The 17,447-nt window shown below is 35.5% G+C and overlaps 1 protein-coding gene across 1 annotated transcript; it reads left to right on the forward strand.

Annotated features, from left to right (window-relative positions):
- Positions 1-772: 772 nt before the first annotated feature.
- LOC121411008 (gem-associated protein 2-like) lies at positions 773-16,589 on the forward strand. Its single transcript, XM_041603466.1, has 6 exons — positions 773-955; positions 8,678-8,765; positions 10,275-10,421; positions 11,160-11,339; positions 12,774-12,953; positions 14,153-16,589. The coding sequence occupies exons 1-6, from the start codon at positions 840-842 to the stop codon at positions 14,246-14,248; spliced, it is 807 nt and encodes a 268-aa protein (XP_041459400.1). The 5' UTR covers positions 773-839; the 3' UTR covers positions 14,249-16,589.
- The last annotated feature ends 858 nt before the right edge of the window (positions 16,590-17,447 follow it).

The following is a 17,447-nucleotide window of genomic DNA, read 5'->3' on the forward strand; positions in this document are numbered from 1 at the left end:
GGTAAAGCTAAAAACGACCGACGTCCGTGACTGCAATTGAAATATCGCTGTACTTGCTTCGTTTAGGGGTTCAATTCAGGGAATTGCCAATAGTATCGTTTTGTAATTGTTTCCAATACTTGTTAAGGGTGGGGTTTCACACGCCAATACTTGTTAAGGGGTGCATTTTCAGAATATGGAAAATACGTGTTTAGGGTGCTTTTCGAGACCCCATGGCCCGGGCCCCGTGGTCGCGCATGGCATCCACTCGTCAATGGAAGTGCCCCCCCCCCCGGGGGGTTTATCCCTGAATTTATTTTACTTAAAATCAATTTGTGGCGGACTGCATCAGCCGGGCTTTTTCTATTCTAATTTTTGTGTATCTTAACTTGTGATTTGTATCACAGTGCACAAATACATGTGTACATGTACAAATATTAAGCATGACCCAGCTGATCAGCCCGGGAGAAAAAGGGGGACAATATACCGGTACATGTAACTAAAAATGAGAATCATACACGGGATCATACATCACTTGAATCGCCACAGAAAAAGGTTACTTGGCTGTGGGTGATATTCAATTTCTTTTTGTTTCTTTTCATTTCTTCACAAAACTTTCTTTTATAGATTCACATTTGACATAGTGTTCTTCAATTTACAAATTCAAACATAACAATTTGCTAACAATAATAGGTAATAAGTATTTATCCGTTGTCTTTGATACACCAAAATGTTCAGTTGAAAATTCACTCGGCTTACTTTACCGCTCGATCGATACGGCACGAGTACCGATACTTTACGATTTAGACATGGGGATTGAGAGTTGGGTGACTGAAGAAGCAGTTGACTAAAACGGGATCATGGATGAACTACTTCCTCAAGCTTTACCAATTGGAGGTCCAGAAGTTTCTGGTGATCTTGAAGAGGACAATGATAGAGCACCAGCCACTGCTGAAGAATATCTACAACGGGTTAGGTAAGCCATTTGGGGGAAAAAAATATCACTAAAAAAAGAGCTGCTGCTGGGATGCGCCGCTTGTCCCACGCATTTATTATTGTGTAAGTTCAGTGTAAGTGAATCTGAGCTGTGCAAAAAAAGCTAACTTTATTCGGCCAACCCAGTCGAAAAGTAGTGCTAAATTGACTTCGTATTCAGCCAAAAATGCACATTTGAATTAATGAATTATAGGCCTAACTCAAATTTTGCCCAGATTCTTTTCTTAAAGGGGAAGTTCACCCTGAAGAAAACTTTGTTGTAAAAATAGCAGAAAAAATAGTAAAAAATATTGGTGAAGGTCTGAGGGAAATCTGTTAGAGTAAGAAAAGTTATTAGAGTTCAAAGTTTTGGATTTATGACGTCATAAACGAGCAGCTGCCCCATGTGTTGTGTAATATAAAATGCATGAATTTCAAATCTTGAGTGGTTCCTGATGACTTAATTTTTTTTCTATTCATGATCGGGTGTGAAGTGATTTGTCTATTGATATAAAAAAGGTATAGTGAAAACCATTTTCAATTTTCTGAGAAAATAACATTTCATTGATTTTTTACTATTCGCTATGTAGGAATGCAACTCGCATATGACGTCACAAATCAAATAATTAAAATTCTAATAACTTTTTAATTATTTGATGAATTTTTCTCAAACCTGCAATATTTTTTATTATTTTTTCTGCTATATTTACAATAAACTTTTTGTCAGGGTGAACCTCCCCTTTAACGTGAGAATTTCAGAGCTACCAAGTCTCGCAAATTATGCGTGAGACTCAAGCATTTTGGACTCTTGTTCATCCCCTCTAATCTCTGTCTCACGCAACTATCACAGCCTTTCCCCATATATATTGTACACAATATCTGTGATCTCACTCAGAATCACAGAAAATCTCACGCATAGCTGGTCTTTGAACTTGGCATCTCTGGAATTTACATTGATGATTGCGTCAGACGACTAACGACTTGAACTGGAAAGACTTTCTTATGTCCCCTCCACTAATTTTTAAAAATACGTCTCCAAAACCCTCTTCTTTCACTCTCTTTATCTTCTTTTTTCTTCTCATTTCCGGTTGGAACTTGGATTCAAACCTCTCATTGCAGAACGATGAATCTCCAGTCGAGTCTCTAGCACTCATTCAATGAACAAGGTTATGATATAACCTTGTTCTCAGTTATATCTCCATGTGTGGCAAAATAAGGGTGGCAATGTTTGGCTTATTTTCTCTTGTTTGGGGGGACAAATGCTTGATTTTTTACACTGACAGTTTCCATTACACCTATTCGTCATACAACTTGGCCCTTAAGTAAATTTGATTCTTTAAATTATTTTTTTCTTAATTAAGAATAGAGATTAAGAAATTATAATTTTCTTGCCATATTACTTTTCACCAATAGAGGGCGTACACAATAATATGCCCAAAATTCAAGTTTTTGAGCGCTCTAGTGAAGACAAAAATTATTCCCAAGTTACAAATGAAAAATAAATTGCATCTGTATGGTAATTAGTAATTTTGGTCACAAAAGTGATATTTTAATGATTTTTTAAAGTGTGTGCTATGTACAGCATTGGCATACCATAGTCCTACATGTACCTGTAGATTCTCCACAGGCAGGATGGTAGCAGTGAGCAAGTGGTCTCTAGCTGTACTCACTGAGCTAGCAGGAATTGTTGAAAGCCAATGGTTTCATAACGTTTATCATGTGTGTGTGTGTGTGTATTTGAGTTTTGTCAGACGTGTATCAATCAGATATGATTATTTACGTCTGGGACTCGAACCTCTGCATCAATTTGTAACTTCCCCACAGCTTGGATTACAGGCACACGCCACAACGCCCAGTTAACCGATCAACCGATATTATGACTAGTCTACTCTCGAAGAGTACTGCGCATTCATTTTTCTGACTAACTAAAACAATGCTATTCGGAATTACACACACTCAAATTTTTGACGGAATAAAGCCATATTTTGGTATGTATCCAACTATTCCCTTCTTAAATCTCTTAGATATATTGTAGATATGTATAGTGTGCATATCTGGATGCAAGAATTGCCCACAATTATAAATATCAGATTCACATGAGTTAAACGAGATAACAATAAAAAGAAATGAGAAGTAACATACAAGCATACTATATATTCACATGTTCCTATGACAAGGGGTGGAAGAGAGGTAGAGAGGGGTATTAGATGGCTTGTATTCTAAAGGAATGGGGGCTAGCCTGGCTAAAAATAAGTAAAAGTTAGAACAAGATAGCAGTAGCACTCATTCTCAGCCACCCACCCCCCCCCCCCCCCCGACATACTTACCATGCTTTTCTCTACCCCCCCCCCCTCTTGAATCCACCACTATTCAGTCAATTTCTAAAGTTCTCTGTTCTCCATCCCTTTCTTATGAACCAATTTTGCAATTGATCAAAGCCTATCTAATGTTTAGTATCCTGTAATGGGTGCTATACACGAATACAGCAGTGCTCGTTGGTATACAAAAACACACGAATACATGCAACGCAGAGCCAGAGAATAACATTAGCCTACACAGCCTAGCCTGGGTATACAAACACAGATGATCTACTAATCACAATTTGTTACCTGATATACCCCCTCTGTAGCCTTGCACATAACCATTAAGTTCAGTTTTGGACCTCTTGATGGCTGAAACATGCATACTATTGAAAATAATGTGCTCCTGAAGAGTTTGGGATGGTGTTTCATCCACTAGACAATTCCCCTTGTAATAGGCCTATAGTCTTGCTAGAGGGCTCACAGGCCTAATTTATTTCCCATAGACTCATGTGTTAAAGTGGCACTTAAAAAGAATTCATAAAAAATAAGGAGGAAATTCGAGGGTTGAATGTTTACTACCAGTGGATAGGATAAATGTATGACATTCCATATCTGACCAGAAAAGGGTTCCTCGACCAGCTCATTTTAAAAATAAATCAGCATTTATGAAGACTACACCTGACGGGACCAAGTTACCGCAAATATTCACTACTGAATGACACGCGCCGTATAAGCTAAAACAACAACAAGTTCATCTTTTGAGAGAGTAAAATGACCCTAATTCTTCCGCCAGTAAAAATATAGTTCCATAGTGGTGATATATCTTTCCAGTTTGGAAAAAGTAAGTTCAGTAGGTACCCTCCTCAGTGTTAAGGCATGGTCACACCGCCCGAGCGTTGTTGGAGTGGTCGTGGAGTGGAGAGAAAAAAAATCATCACCGCTCGCTACCGTTCACCATTTTCGATTTCAATTTTTTCCCCAATTTTGTGAGCGAAATTCGACCCTCTTTCCCTATCGCTCCAACAACGCTCGGGCGGTGTGACCATGCCTTTAGATTATCAGTCATATTCATTCATTTTTGTCAATCAGCAATATCAAATTAAAAGATTGAGCAATGGGTTGGCTCGAATGAATATCCATGGCAATAGGCATGCCAGCTATAATTAGGCCCGTGCAACCTAGACTTACTCATTCAATGAACAGGGTTGTTCTCACTCAGTTACATTTCCATGTGTGGCAAAAAAAGGGTGGCAATTTTGGCTTATTTTCTCTTTTTCTATGGGACAAATGCTTGTTTTTCTTACACTGTCAGTTTCCATTACAGCTGTTCATCATATAACTTGGCTCTTATGTAAATTTGATTCTTTAATTTTTTTTTTTTCTTAATTAGAAATAGAGATTGAAAAATGAAAATTAGTAATTTTGGTCACAAAAATGATATTTTAATGATTTATTAAAGTGTGTGCTATGTACAGCATTGGCATATCATAGTCTTACCTGTAGATTCCCCACAGGCAGGATGGTTGCAGTGAGAGAGTGGTTAGACTCGAAAATGAGGTCAATGTAGTTTAATTGATTGAAATGTATTGTTAGTCTTTATTTTTAGACTGATATTATTTCATTTATTGATAAATCTGCTGTTTCGGAGCCGGAGGAGTTTTTCAACATTTTCTGATTTTTTTTTGTCCTCCACGCCACCTACACAGACAGATGATGGCCATTGGGCTCGTAGTGATGGAGCTCCACCAATGCCTTAACTTAATTAGCTTACCACCTTTCCGAAAAATATGCTACAAAGCAACAAATTTTTATGGAAAACAGATCAGGATCAGCCAGGTTCTTCTGTGATCACCGTTAGCTGTACATATAGCTGCCCTGACGGCGATTTAAGAAGAACCTGGCTGATCCTGATCTGTTTGTCATCAAAGATTGCTATTTTTCAGCATATTTTTCGAAAAGGTGGTAAGCTGAATGTATTTAGTAGAAATCTATCTTTATATTGCTTCCCTTTTCCCCCCATCAAAAAGCAAAATTTAGGAGTAATTGAGGAGGGTGCGCCAGTGCACCTTTTTCTCCATAGACGCTGTAGTTAAGGCATCGGTGGAGCTCCACCTTTATGAGCCCAATGACCGTCATTGGTCTATTGATAGAGGGGATACCGCAGAGCCAGATGAAGTCTCAGGGGAACATATCCCTAACAAAATAGACCTATTATTTATTAGACGTCATCCTATTATCTGATATCTATTTAGGCAGTCAAATGAATTTCAACAGCATGCGACATATGCATGGCTGATGAAAGTTGATTTCTTGCAATTGCACAGTGCAACCGCCATGTCTGTGTTAAGTCTACTTGTAGATCTATGCAATCAAACAGTGCAGTTGTTTTTTTTTTTCATTAACGACTTCAGGTTCATTCTTTTATCCACCAGAGCTAGATCTGAGTGCTCAGAAAATTTAATTTTGAGCATATTTTTGTGTGGGCTTGCTATTGGTGGAAATTAATGTTGGTCTGAGAGATTGAAGAGTGCCATCATAATCATGTACTACTACTACTGAATTTGGACCAAACAATTTCTCTTTTAATTTAGAAAAAAAGTATTCAAAAGAAGTTAATTTACTTTAGAGCAAATTTATGTGATGAATAGTTGCAATGGAAACTGACAGTGTAAAAAAATCAAGCAACCTTATTTCACTACACAGGGGCTCTAACAGAGAACAAGGTTAGGCTTATATCATAATCTGGCTTGTTCATAGAATGAGTGATTTCATGGTTCTTGTTGGGCCAAAAGCTTCAGTCTGTGTAGTCAGGAGGCTCCTAGAGAGTAAATACGATTTGACGATGGAAATTGTTGCATTTGTTGTTCACTGATATTTACCGTAAGTGCATAGAATCTTATACATCAATTTGATTATACAGTGCATATCATAAAAAAGTTTACACTTAAGAAATATCCTGTAAAATTATACATTTGTAATATCCTGAAGAGTTTTCCACATTTTACCATTGGTACAGATCCATTTAAGCAAATGAAGATATAACTATCAAAAAATATTTCTGCTTGGGTGAGCACCACCTACTTTTAAAAAGTAAGTGCAAAATGATTTGCGCAGAACTTTGAAATACTTATGCGAATAAAAGTAGACCTTAATCATGAAGAACACGTGGAATTTAGCTAGTAAAATTGATTTGAAGATACCTTTTACCTTTTTAACTTGTTTCCTTGCCCAAAACACTTCTGAGAGTGCATTGCGCCCCACCCCACTCCCCCACACACCAAGGCCATCGTGACGATATTTGCTTTACACTGAGCTGTGATTTACATAAAATGAATTAGGCTTGATTTTCATTTTGTCAATCATTGTCAAGCTTGGGAAAAGTGTGGAGAAACAAGTATTAAATAAAAAATGAAATATGAACCCACTTTTTGTCTCACCTGCGAAGCAGAGTGAGACTATAGGCGCCGCTTTTCCGACGGCGGCGGCGGCGTCAACATCAAATCTTAACCTGAGGTTAAGTTTTTGAAATGACATCATAACTTAGAAAGTATATGGACCTAGTTCATGAAACTTGGCCATAAGATTAATCAAGTATTACTGAACATCCTATTAAAGTTTCATGTCACATGACCAAGGTCAAAGGTCATTTAGGGTCAATGAACTTAGACCATGTTGGAGGAATCAACATTGAAATCTTAACCTGAGGTTAAGTTTTTGAAATGTCATCATAACTTAGAAAATATATGGACCTAGTTCATGAAACTTGGACATAAGGTTAATCAAGTATCACTGAACATCCTGCATGAGTTTCACGTCACATGACCAAGGTCAAAGTTCATTTAGGGTCAATGAACTTTGGCCGAATTGGGGATATCTGTTGAATTCCCATCATAACTTTGAAAGTTTATGGATCTGATTCATGAAACTTGGACATAATAGTAATCAAGCATCACTGAATGTTTTGTGCAAGTTTCAGGTCTGATGATTAAGGTCAAAGGTCATTTAGGGTCAATGAACTTTGGCCGAATCAGGGGTATCTGTTGAATTACCATCATAACTTTGAAAGTTTATTAGTCTAGTTCATTAAACTTGGACATATGAGTAATCAGATATCACGAAACATCCTGTGCGCGTTTCAGGTCACATGACCAAGGTCAAAGGTCAATGAACTTTGGCCGAATTGGGTGTATCAGTTGAATTACCATCAAAACTTTGAAAGTTTATGGATCTGATTCATGAAACTTGTACATAAGAGTAATCAAGTATCACTGAACATTCTGTGCGAGTTTCAGGTCACATGATCAAGGTCAAAGGTCATGTAAGGTCAATGAACTTTGGCCATGTTGGGGTTTTTTGTTGAATAACCATCATATCTCTGTAAGTTTATTGGTCTAGTTCATAAAAAGTGGACATAAGAGTAACCATGTATCACTGAACATCTTGTGCGAGTTCGAGTAGTATTCAAAGTCAGCACTGCTGCTATATTGAACCGCGTGATGCAGGTGAGACGGCCCAGAGGCATTCCACTTGTTAATGATAAAAACTAAGTGAAAAAATGCTGGAGATGTCTGATATATAAACTTTTGTTCAGATTCAGTTATGTCCTCAGATCCAGGTGGCACAAAATGGGTAAATGTTGTGCCTACTAAGTTTTGAAATTTCAATTTGGGTGGCAAAATAGTTACAAAATGCTTGAATGTATCTGTTTAATTTCAATTGACTTAAAGTGCAAGGGAAATGTATGAAAAATGTTTCGCAGGGTAAGTTTGATTTCGCCCTTTCCCCCTTGACAAAGCGTGAAAACGAGCATTTCTGCGAGCTTTACAAAAATTAACAGTGCTTACTAAAGTGTTACATTCTGTCAAAACTTTTACTTTCATTTGATAGATAAGACCCAGACCCCAGAATATATGTGAAAAAATTACCCACATGTATATTTTTTTAATTCCTAGGGCTTTTTAAAAGTGTAAATCTTTTATTGATGCGCACTGTATAGCATTCTAATGTGTTGCATTTTCTGCGCACATGAGACGGATATAAGGTAGAACGGATTATTTTTCATGCAGATACGATGCTTAGAACAAAGTCCCGCAATCAGGCGGTTGTTAAGAGGCAGGTCCTACCATACTTTTCCCACAGTCCTACAAATCTTTATTCGATTTTCTTTGCCAAAATTCATGAGCCACAAACCATCGTAAGAAGCCGATTGACTGTTTACTAAATTTGTATCCAGGATGCAAATTTGAGTACTAGTCTTACACTTCAAAACGAAAGTCTGATGCAGGAAGTTGTAAAAATTTGAGATGACTCCTAGTGGAGATGAATATTAAATGGTTGCTTCTTATTTTGATGCAGTTAACTTGTCATTACTATTCCTAAATTTGTTAATTCCAATTCCATAACATTTTCTTGATTTACAGAAACGAAGCAAGACTAACCCCAGATGTTGTAATTGCACACCTTGATCGAGATACGTTGAGAAGCAAGCAAACCGTCATAGTCTCAAATGTAAGAAGAGCTGCTTGTCATTAAGCATAAAAATGTGATTGCATTACAGGAAATGTAGAATAGAAATCTTTGATTGAAAGATTTTTCCTGTATTTGCTTGATACTGTACCCTTTTTAAAACCATGGGTATGTGAGTTGTATAACCCATGGACTTTACACAATAGTTATACAGAATACGTTTCTTAATTGTAGTTACTATTTATACCATCAGTATTTTGAGATTTAAACATCAGTATTAGTTTTTAGATTGTAAGGTCATTGACCTTTCATAGTCCTCAGAGTTCAAAGTCAAAGTCTGTTATTAGTAACATTTGGGGGAGAAATTCACCACTTTCCCTTTTCTCTGTCTTGAAGCCTAAAATGCCCGATAGAGCAAATGAGGCCCCCGGATTAAAACATCATGAAAACTCTATGGTTAGATGAGTTAAAACAGTAAAATACAGTGTAGACATCTCCACACTTGCTTAAATAGACACTAAAAATGTGTGTTTCTCATAGAACATGTAAAAACACAATAGTATAAATGTAACATTTGAAAACACAATCTGACAATTATTTTTTTGTTAATATTGGATAGGATTATAAATAAATCCTTATATGGAGCCTTTTGGACAATAATGAAATATTAGTCCTCTGATAAGTTAGTAAATAATATTCAGTAATTTTATCAAACCAACTGAACTATTATTGCTTTGGTTATAGCAACACAATATAGTTTTTAATCAAGGGGCCTCATTTGCCCCATTTTTATGGGGAAAATTATAAGGCCCCCTGACAACAATGCTTAATGCTCATTAATATGCAAATGAGATCGATTAGTTTTCATATTTGTGTTGAGTGGTAATGTATAGCTAGTATTAGACATATATTTGTGTTTCTACTGCTATGCATTAAAAATGTATGATTAGCAGCATGAAAAAGGTGGCCTTATTTACCCCAATCTCCCCTATCTGTCTAATAAGAAGAATACTTAAATGCAACAAGATGTTATGTTTTCACAATGTTACTTTGTTTTTTGTTGACATAACACATTACAAATCAATATTTGTTATTTTGAGGTCAATGATCTTTAATTGTCCTCACTCCTCAGAGGTCAAAGGTCAAAGTGTTTAATACTTGCCAATGCTCTGCAGAATACAAAGAGAGGTTTATAAGTACATATTTCGTACAACATTGTCACATTTATCTTCAAAATATGACATTAAATATCAAAGTTTTGATATTTTTAGGTCATCAGAGGTCAAACCCATTTTATCTTCAATCTTAAAATGCGCGCAATGAATGCCTAGCTTAGCCGGGTAATATACAATGTAGGAGCGCCTTGAGCACCTAACAAGGTGGATATGTGCGCAATATAAATACCCTATACTATATTATTAAAATGAAACGTACTATGGCATGTACTAACACTTGTGAAAATTTCAGTCATAATTTGCCAATTGTTATGATATAAAACCATAACTGCTGTACTATAGTGCTTAATCTTATCAACTTATCAACTTTTTTTAGTCGACCGGTTTCAGCCCTGCTCCTAGAGGGTTTGCTCCCACCTCAACATGGCAGCGTCAACAATCTGCATCATTCTCAGAATTACGACAGAGATTAGCTGGAGTCACAGCAAGGATTGTGGGCGAGAGAAAAGACAAGATGGAATTGGTTTGTAGACTTTCATTTCAAGCTTAAATGACAATTCGATTTTTATTGACAAAATTAAATGAAAATTAGAAGTGAAATGACCAACAATCTAATGCATTGGATTGCAATAATCAAGAATTTAATATTCCATTTTTTCTGAATCTGCCTATTTTACTTTTTCATTCAACCAGTTGTCAGTAGAAAAGCAATCAGTAAGAAAGCAAGTAAATATTAAAGTGTTCAATGAATCAATGTTTGTGCATTGTTTGTAAATAAGCTTTTTGTGCCATCGTGTATATTTGAAAAAAAAATGTTTTTAGATTCAAGATTTATTATTCCATTTGATAAAAATATACATTTTTACATTCAAATGGACAAAATAATACTAGTTTTAACACATGGAAAGGGCATTGATTTCACATACAAAGAAAGGGTAATCAAATAGAATTGGGTCACTGCAATAGTTAAAAAAGACTTGAACTTGTGGAGGCTGTCACCTAAACTGGAATTAGATATTTTCACGACAGACAATTTTCAGGAATGTAATCATAAAACAGTACAAAGTATAGGAATTGAAAAAAAAATGTAAGTTGATTTTCTTACAGTTGTGTGATTATATTCTGTTTTCAAAACCTTGATTAATCAGTAAACAAAGTATTTTTCGTCCTACTTTACATTAGATTATTTGTTATCAAGCACCATGGCAATCAAATATTGGTGAATTATCTATTTGTGTCAATTAAATCTTACATTTTCCAGCCAAGGTACAAAGATGAGGACTCATGGTGTCAGTTCTGTTTAGGACGAGCATTCCTTGATCGGCTAAGAAAAAAGCAAGGGAGACCTCCGGTAGATGATGAAGATGATGAGATTTGCAGTGATATAACAATAACCACACCCGTCCCACCATTGGTCAGCATCATCAGTTCACTTGACCAGGTACGTTCATCAATCATATATGGTGTCTCCAACAAGGAAGGAATCTTACCTTAGAGATAGATATCAAATCATTATACATTTTTATTGTAAATTTTGCATTAATTGTAAGATTGAAATGTTTTCTTTGATTTGAGACCATATACATAGTTAATTGTTCATGTATTCCAGAGTACAATTAATGAATACTGCTGCATGTCACAATCGATTTGTGCAGGACTCTGAAATCTGAATCCACTTTTTTGAGAGATCAGCAAGGGAAGTTTGACAAAGAATCCAAACGATATGCTAATGAGCCATCTCTTTCTTATGCAAGGTTATTGTATCAACAAATCTAGATCCATTTCTCTGTGGAACTTGGTTTTCGCATTGAAATGTCAAACAATTCTTGCTCGACTATGCATGGACTATTCATTTGAATGTACTAGTATTAGGTTTCAAATTGAAGAAGAAAACATGAATTTTATGATGGAAGACCTTACACTATCTGCTCATGTTTAAAAATATAAATAAGAATTCTGGTTTCCTTGTTTTGTGGGATGTACTGAATATTATATGGCTATTGTGAATGATCTTTATGTTAAAGAATCTGATTGGCCCATCCTTAGTATTGTTTTGCTGAACCAGCATAAAATTAAATGAAAAGTTTAGGGGTTAAAACTGGAGTTTATGATTTATATGTATACTCTTCACAGTTTCTGCAGTATACTATATTTTATGGCATTATATATCATGGAGAGCAAGTGATAATGATATGCAATTTTACGAGCTGACTTAACTATTCTAGACTTGCATGTCCTTGAACATTTTATTTTTTCTTCATATTGAATGATCCTTGAATAAATATTATTACATGTATACAAATATTTACTGATTGAAGGAGCATTGTTGAAATTATTATCCTGAGGGGATTTCTCTTTTATTCCTCGAGACAAACATTGAATCAAGGCGTAAACCTATTAAATTGAGGTATAACAGAGAAATCTCTTGGTAATACTAAGTGCAAATAGTTTAGAAATATGAATAAAAACAATCAATTTTTATCTTTCATATGTGCTGCAACACTCTTTTTAAATTTATGGTAAATTGCTACATTGAAATTTCAATGTACAATTTTTTTTCAAATCAGAAATTTGATATTGAAAACTTAACATTTTCAAAATGACAATGGGCAAACATATGCAAAAGATGTATGCACAGCTAGATACCTAGGCTGAATAGTAGATGTGTTATAATAGAAATAAGACAAGATTAGTAAATACCTTTAGGCAGCCATTGTCTTAGCATGCTATGTATTGTTGGATCAGGTACAACTAAATGCCCATTCAATCGTTTTTTCACTATACTTATTTCCATGTCTTCTCACTTGACCCATCAGAGGCAAATCCCATTTCAAGGCATATAATGATGATTGAGTGTGTTTGTATTTATCTGAAGGCAATGGTACAGAAGCTATTGGAATACCATGTGGAGTGGTTAGAAATGCTTGGTTTCTCAATAGCACAGGGATGCTGGCTGTTTGCTCTACTCGCTTGCCTGGAAAAACCTCTATTAGCAGATTCCACAGCTACGATACGAACTCTCTCCAGGCACTGTGCTACGCTCAGAGCTGTGATGGTAAATATGTTGAACCTGGATTTACAGTTGTATTCTATCTACATATTAGGGCCACAACCAATATGATATTTTGCTCCCCCCCCCCATACATGTACTCTTAAAGGGGAAATTCAACGTGACAAAAAGTTTATTGTAAAAATAGTAGAAAAATAATAAAAAATACTGCTGAAGGTTTGAGAAAAATTCATCAAAGAATTAAAAAGTTATTAGAATTTAAATTCCTTGATTTGTGACGTCATATGCCAGCCGCATTCCTACATAGCGAATGGTAAAAAAATCAATGAAAAGTAATTTTCTCAGAAAATTGAAAATGGTTTTCACTGTACCTTTTGTATATCAATAGACAAATCATTTCACACCCGATCATGAATAGAAAACAAAATTAAGTCATCAGGAACCATACAAAATTTGAAATTCATGCATTTTATATTACATAACATATGGGACAGCTGCTCGCTTATGACGTCCCAAATACAAAATTTTGAACTCTAATAACTTTCTTAATCTGTAACGGATTTTCCTCAAACCTTCACCAATATTTTTTATGATTTTTTCTGCTATTTTTACAACAAATTTTTCTCCAGGGTGAACTTCCCCTTTAAGTCTCTCAATCTGATGATTATAATACTCTTATTCATTATCCATTCTCTCTTTATTCTTTCTCTATATCTTTGTATTTGTTATCTTTCATTACTTTGCTACCTCCCTCTTTCTCTTTCCCTTTCTCCCTTTCCATCCCTCTATAATTATGCCTTTTTTTATTTCTTGCTATTAGTTTGATAAAGAAAACCAATACAAATGGGTTAAGATAATGTCATCATGATAGCTTTTTACTGATTTTGACCAAATTTGCCTTTACTCTTCGATCATATTATATCAGTTAAAGTGCCATATTTTCATTTGTTGAAATTTTGTTTGAATTACACAACTAAGTACTTTTTTATCATCTAACCTTTTTATCATGTATCAACACTTTGAATTTTAATTTTCTTCTTATTTTGAAAAATCAATACTTTGATTTAAAAAAAATGTTTTAATACACAAAGAAACACTACCACACTCACACACAAAAAAAATCAGGTTTAGCTCAAGTTATATCAGGCAAACTCTGAGAAATTATTTCTCTGGACCTCAACCAAAAATTTAAACTACATCAAATAAAAAAATCTTTATCATTTCTTATTTTTGTTGTCATACAGGACTCCAACACAGAAGAGAACCTTGTAGCACTCAATCTCCTTATCAGCATCATTGCACGATACTTTGATCAAACAGACTTGGCTGACAATGGATGACTTCACGCTCTTCATTCTAATATTATTGTCTTCCTGATTCAGACCAATGTTGAGATGAACTGTATTTGCAGATGGATGTAGTGCTTATAAGTTTCCAACGGGCAGGTTCTGAAGGGTAATTTATATTATCTGAATTACCATTCTGCATAAAGACACTGTGAGCTTTGAATTTGAACTGAGAATGAACAGTGATGAGCTTTGAATGCCATTGGAAAGAGGTTTCTTATGTCTAAGGATCCTGTGGAAAATAGGTGGATTATTCTTCATAGATTTGTACTTCAGGGATACCAGTGGCAATGGTCTGTAGAGACATTTTTTTTACCATTCACATTTTAAAGTTGTTTTTCCTTGGTGTGAGGAAAAGGGCCAAAATTTGCACCCCCCCAAAAAAAAAAAATTGCCACAAGCTGAAGCACTTGGCATGAAGTTTCCTCTGTCTAGGGTCCAGGTCCTGCTCAAGTCAAGGGTCCTGGAAATAACCTTCATTGCTGTAACTCTCGAAGATTCTAGCCTTATTTTGAAACCGTTTACAATAGTTTTGTGACACATGATTTTACAGAGTGGCTTAGACCCTTCCAAGAAAAAAAAAGGATTCACTGGTAGAAATAATGTGTCAAAATAGTCTTAATTTGTATCTTTCATATTAGGGCATATCAGTTCATGCCTTTGGGCAGCCATAAAAGGTTAGCTGGGTTTTTTTTTCATCTTGTTTTCTATAAGGTATCCACCCTCCCCCACAGTTAAGTCTGTGTAAGTAATTGTCAACATCAAAGTGTGTGCTTGGCTTGAAGTGTTTGACTATGACTATCAACAAGATCATTGGGCAATCAAGGTTGCTGTGTGTATATTTCGGGATACTTTATTGAAGCAAATCACTTACAACTGATATAAGCCACAAATATCCTTCCATCTTATTGGCTCAGAACATGGAAAATCACTTCTTAATTCATGAAACCTGCTTGTGCGGATTTGGCAGAAAACTTTAATCTAATTCTTTTGTGTAGCATCTGCAATTATTCAATATTGAAAATTCCTTGTTTTTCAAATGGTCATATTGATTCCTATTAAATATGAATTTAGAATGCCATTATCATGAAGTATTTCATTCAAAGAGACAAACATACACTGCATTATATTCCACAAAGTATAAACCATTCTCCCCTTTTCCCCAATATTGAAAAAAAATATCAATTTATTGGATAACTTTGCCAGGTGGAGATCATCAGCTACATAGGTATTATATTTGTTTTCAGATGGTCCCAAGAAATTTTGCAAGTTGTGAGAGCAGGGGCCTTATGCAGTGTTTCATTTAAATGCAACTAAAACAGGGGGGAGACTCAGTATATTTTGGACAGTGGTATGTGCTGTGGAGGGGACCCTATTTTAACAATGAATTTTCTCTTCCAGGGCATACCATTTTCCCATGGCCATGTGCCAAAGAAAATCTGTTCTAAGGCATAAAAGAATCCCCATACCATCGCAGTAGACGTAATCCCGGCCTTCCTTGCTCGGGGCTGTGTGCAAGAATCTTTGCACTGTCGTTCAGCAGAGCTCCGCGGAGCACTACTCTTTGTCAGTGATAAAGCTGCCAGTGTGTAGAGATTGGGCGTGTGTTCGGATGATATTGGCACTTTGGTGGGCAGCGTCGGAAGTAAAAATATGTGGTTTCCATCAACATTTACTCAAAATCTAGTTCCAGGGACACACAAAGTTTCATGATTATTAGGTCTAGGGTATCATATTTACATAATAAAAAATCCAGAGATCCTCTTTTTGCAACATTTTAAGAAGTTCCAGGGACTCACACTTTCATGACTAGCTGTTCTGGGTCCCCCTAATTTTGACTTGCTGTCAAGCCTCTTACTATCATAGTTAAAGTAAAACGCACTAGGTCAAATCATCATCTAATCTATCATGGTCACTGTAATTCCCAGATGGTGTACTATATGTCTACTTCTTATTTTGCACTTTGTAACATGAAGATTTAGTTCATCTTATAGGATCTTAGATAAAGGAGTTTACACTCAATGGTCAGTAAAAAAAATGGTTGTACAGGGGAACCAGGATCATGTGGAATAGATACCAAATGGAAAGTAGAATTGGGTGTAGATCCAAACAGTTGTGACTTTACCAACAAGATCAGGAATGCAGAAAAGTGACTTTTAAAAGCAGTTTGTGGGATTCTTGCTTAAAGATGAGACATAGGCTATTGTAAGGTTCACGATACAATGTCAATTATTTTCATGTCAATATTTATGCTAAAAGTTGAAATTTTCTCCTCAGCTGTGTTTTATTGCCTTGCGTCTGTACTTATAATAAATAAACAATCTTTTATTTCTTACTTTGTGTAGTTTATTTTGATTTTTTCTTATACCGGTAATCATTTAATTCCATTATTATTCGAAGTTACTCAACCTTTTTCCATACTTTATATCATATACACAGAGGCGTATCTAGGACAAACGGCGCCCAGGCAAGTGCTAAATTTGTACCCCTTTCAAATAGCATTATATATATATAAATGCGATTGCAAACATGTGATTTGTATCTAACTTAAACAATGAATGAACGATCTAAAAAAAAATTTATCTTCTGACTTGAAAAAGGAACATTTATCATAGATAAATTATGAATCAGGGATCTCATTAAATAGACTTAAGAGGGCGAAGTGCGAGCTGTTTTTTATTCAGCATTAAGATTTTAAGAATGAATATTCTTAACAATTAATGCGAGTGCAAAGCGCGAGCCAAAAATTGATATTTAGACCTGAAATTGGGACATTTTAGGGAGAAGTAATCCCAGGTTGCAGATCAATAATCAAGCATTACCATGGTAATAGCATAGGTCAGGGATCTTCATCACCTTCAGTAGTCTTCCTTTTCTACGACTTTAATCTATGTGTGACTTTTCTGTACACAAAAAAGTTGACCACTTCTGTTCATTTTTTGCTTTTCTTCTCTTTATTTGCACCCCTTTCTCTCTTTTGCTCTCCCTAAAAGTGGCACCCGGGGCACATGCCCCCTTGCCCCTCCCTCGATACGACACTGTATATGCATGTAGAATGATAGAATCTTATGTTCCATTTTAATCTAAATAAGCAATATCAAGATCACTTAAGATGAAACAGTGAGTACATAAAATTCCATTTATTTAAAAATTATTTTATTAATGAACACCAAAATGCATCAAACCTCCTTTC

The sequence above is a fragment of the Lytechinus variegatus genome, chromosome 3 (genome assembly GCF_018143015.1).
Source record: "Lytechinus variegatus isolate NC3 chromosome 3, Lvar_3.0, whole genome shotgun sequence".
Lineage (NCBI taxonomy): Eukaryota > Metazoa > Echinodermata > Echinoidea > Temnopleuroida > Toxopneustidae > Lytechinus > Lytechinus variegatus.